A 1,626-nucleotide genomic window follows, 5' to 3' on the forward strand; every position below is an offset into this window, starting at 1 on the left:
AGTTAATTGGTTGATCTCAAACAACAAATTAGTTCGTTAGCAAACAGAGCTACTTCTGCTTTGCCTAGTCATTGGAGAGTAAACTGATTTAATTTTCGCTGAGTGGCAGAATAGGCGTCTCTTCTGACAAGCCAAACAGACGCAGGTTCTTAGCACCAGCACAGAAATCCCAGTGAATTTATTCTGCCCTGCTGTATTGCCACACGTTGGCCAAAATGTCTCAACTGGGTGGCACGAAGCAAATGGGGAACCCTTCCTTTTTGTCTCTGATCTAGCTCACCTACTGCAACCATGCAAATGCAGATGGAGGCTTTTCGAGTGCCATGGCATTTGGAGGTGAACCCAGCGCCTGCTGGCGTCACTGGTGGCGTTCTGGGTCCAGCGACTGCTGGAGAGGGCTCGTGGGGAATAGTTACACCATCAGTGCTCCTTTCCCATCATAAATAAATTGCTCAGAAAAAAAAAAAAAAAAACCCACACCTGCAGGAATATTTTATATGGGGAGAAGGGAAATAGAGCTCTCCAGCTAAGAGACCCTTTGCTTGTCAGGCAGACCTGCTGTCAAAAAAACCCCCCAAAACCCCCACCCAAACAAATAAAAAGCCACTCAATTTTTTCCTATATGATTTGAGACAGTCCTACTCTGGTTTAAGTCACTGTTTTTTATCTCATAACTATGATCAATGCAACAGTCAAATATCCAACAGGAGTGAGTGACGTACACTGATTTGAACCTTTAGTACTGAATTATTGTGAATGAAATGAAGTAAGCATGGCATCACAGAAATATATAATGTACAGCTAATATGGCCCCCTCGGGTGCAAAACGACTGTTTATGAACCTGATACACATCTGTAGATATGTTCACCACACCTTTTTTATAACTAGCTGTGCATAATGTTAAAATTTGTATTTTTTTTATTTTTTTTATTTGTACAAGATGGTCCAAAACGGTCATAAAATGCATCTTTCATGGTATAAAAGTTTGAAGCAGAGAAGAAAGGTTTTGATTTTTGTGTCTATGTGTGTGTGTCTGGTTTTTGTTTTACATGGGATACAATAAATATCCTGAAAAAGACGAATGAACGTACTGCCCGGCATAGAGTCCTGCCGCCTGCTCGGAGGGCATTTGAACGTAAACCTTGTCTCCGTGCATCAGCTGGACAACGGCGCTGCCCGAAGCCTGGTCCAGGAAGCCCTTCTTGTACTCGTCGTAGGTGTACATCAGCGGCTCGTTGTTCTTGAACAACGCCACCCAGACGCTGGCCCCTTTACAGTGAACGTGATAGGCAAAGTAGTAGATGCCGGGGATCTCGCAGGTGAAGATCCCCGTCTGGGGGTTGTAGTTCTGCCGGCCGTTGTAAAGGAGTTTGTCAAACTTCACGGGCACCCCGACCCGGGGGAAGGGGGTGAGGAGCTCGGCCGTGAATGCGGGCATCTCGTAGACGGCGCCGCCAGCCTTGCCCTTCTTGCCCATGTAGCCGTAGGGGGGCTTGACACCGTCTATCCCTGGTCCCACCTCAGGCAGGTACTGTCCCACGGCTGGCGGAGTGGGTGGGATGATGACTGGGGGACCTGGAGGCCCGGGGGGGCCAGGTGGCCCCTGAAGGCCTGGCTGGCCCGGG

The 1,626-nt window shown here is 48.0% G+C and overlaps 1 protein-coding gene across 1 annotated transcript; it reads right to left on the reverse strand.

The window, feature by feature from the left end:
- Window positions 1-875: 875 nt before the first annotated feature.
- Window positions 876-1,620, reverse strand: COL8A1 (collagen, type VIII, alpha 1). Its single transcript, XM_010290006.1, has one exon. The coding sequence runs from the start codon at window positions 1,476-1,478 to the stop codon at window positions 1,047-1,049; it is 432 nt and encodes a 143-aa protein (XP_010288308.1). The 5' UTR covers window positions 1,479-1,620; the 3' UTR covers window positions 876-1,046.
- Window positions 1,621-1,626: the final 6 nt, after the last annotated feature.

Source organism: Phaethon lepturus, unplaced genomic scaffold, assembly GCF_000687285.1.
Source record: "Phaethon lepturus isolate BGI_N335 unplaced genomic scaffold, ASM68728v1 scaffold21776, whole genome shotgun sequence".
NCBI lineage: Eukaryota > Metazoa > Chordata > Aves > Phaethontiformes > Phaethontidae > Phaethon > Phaethon lepturus.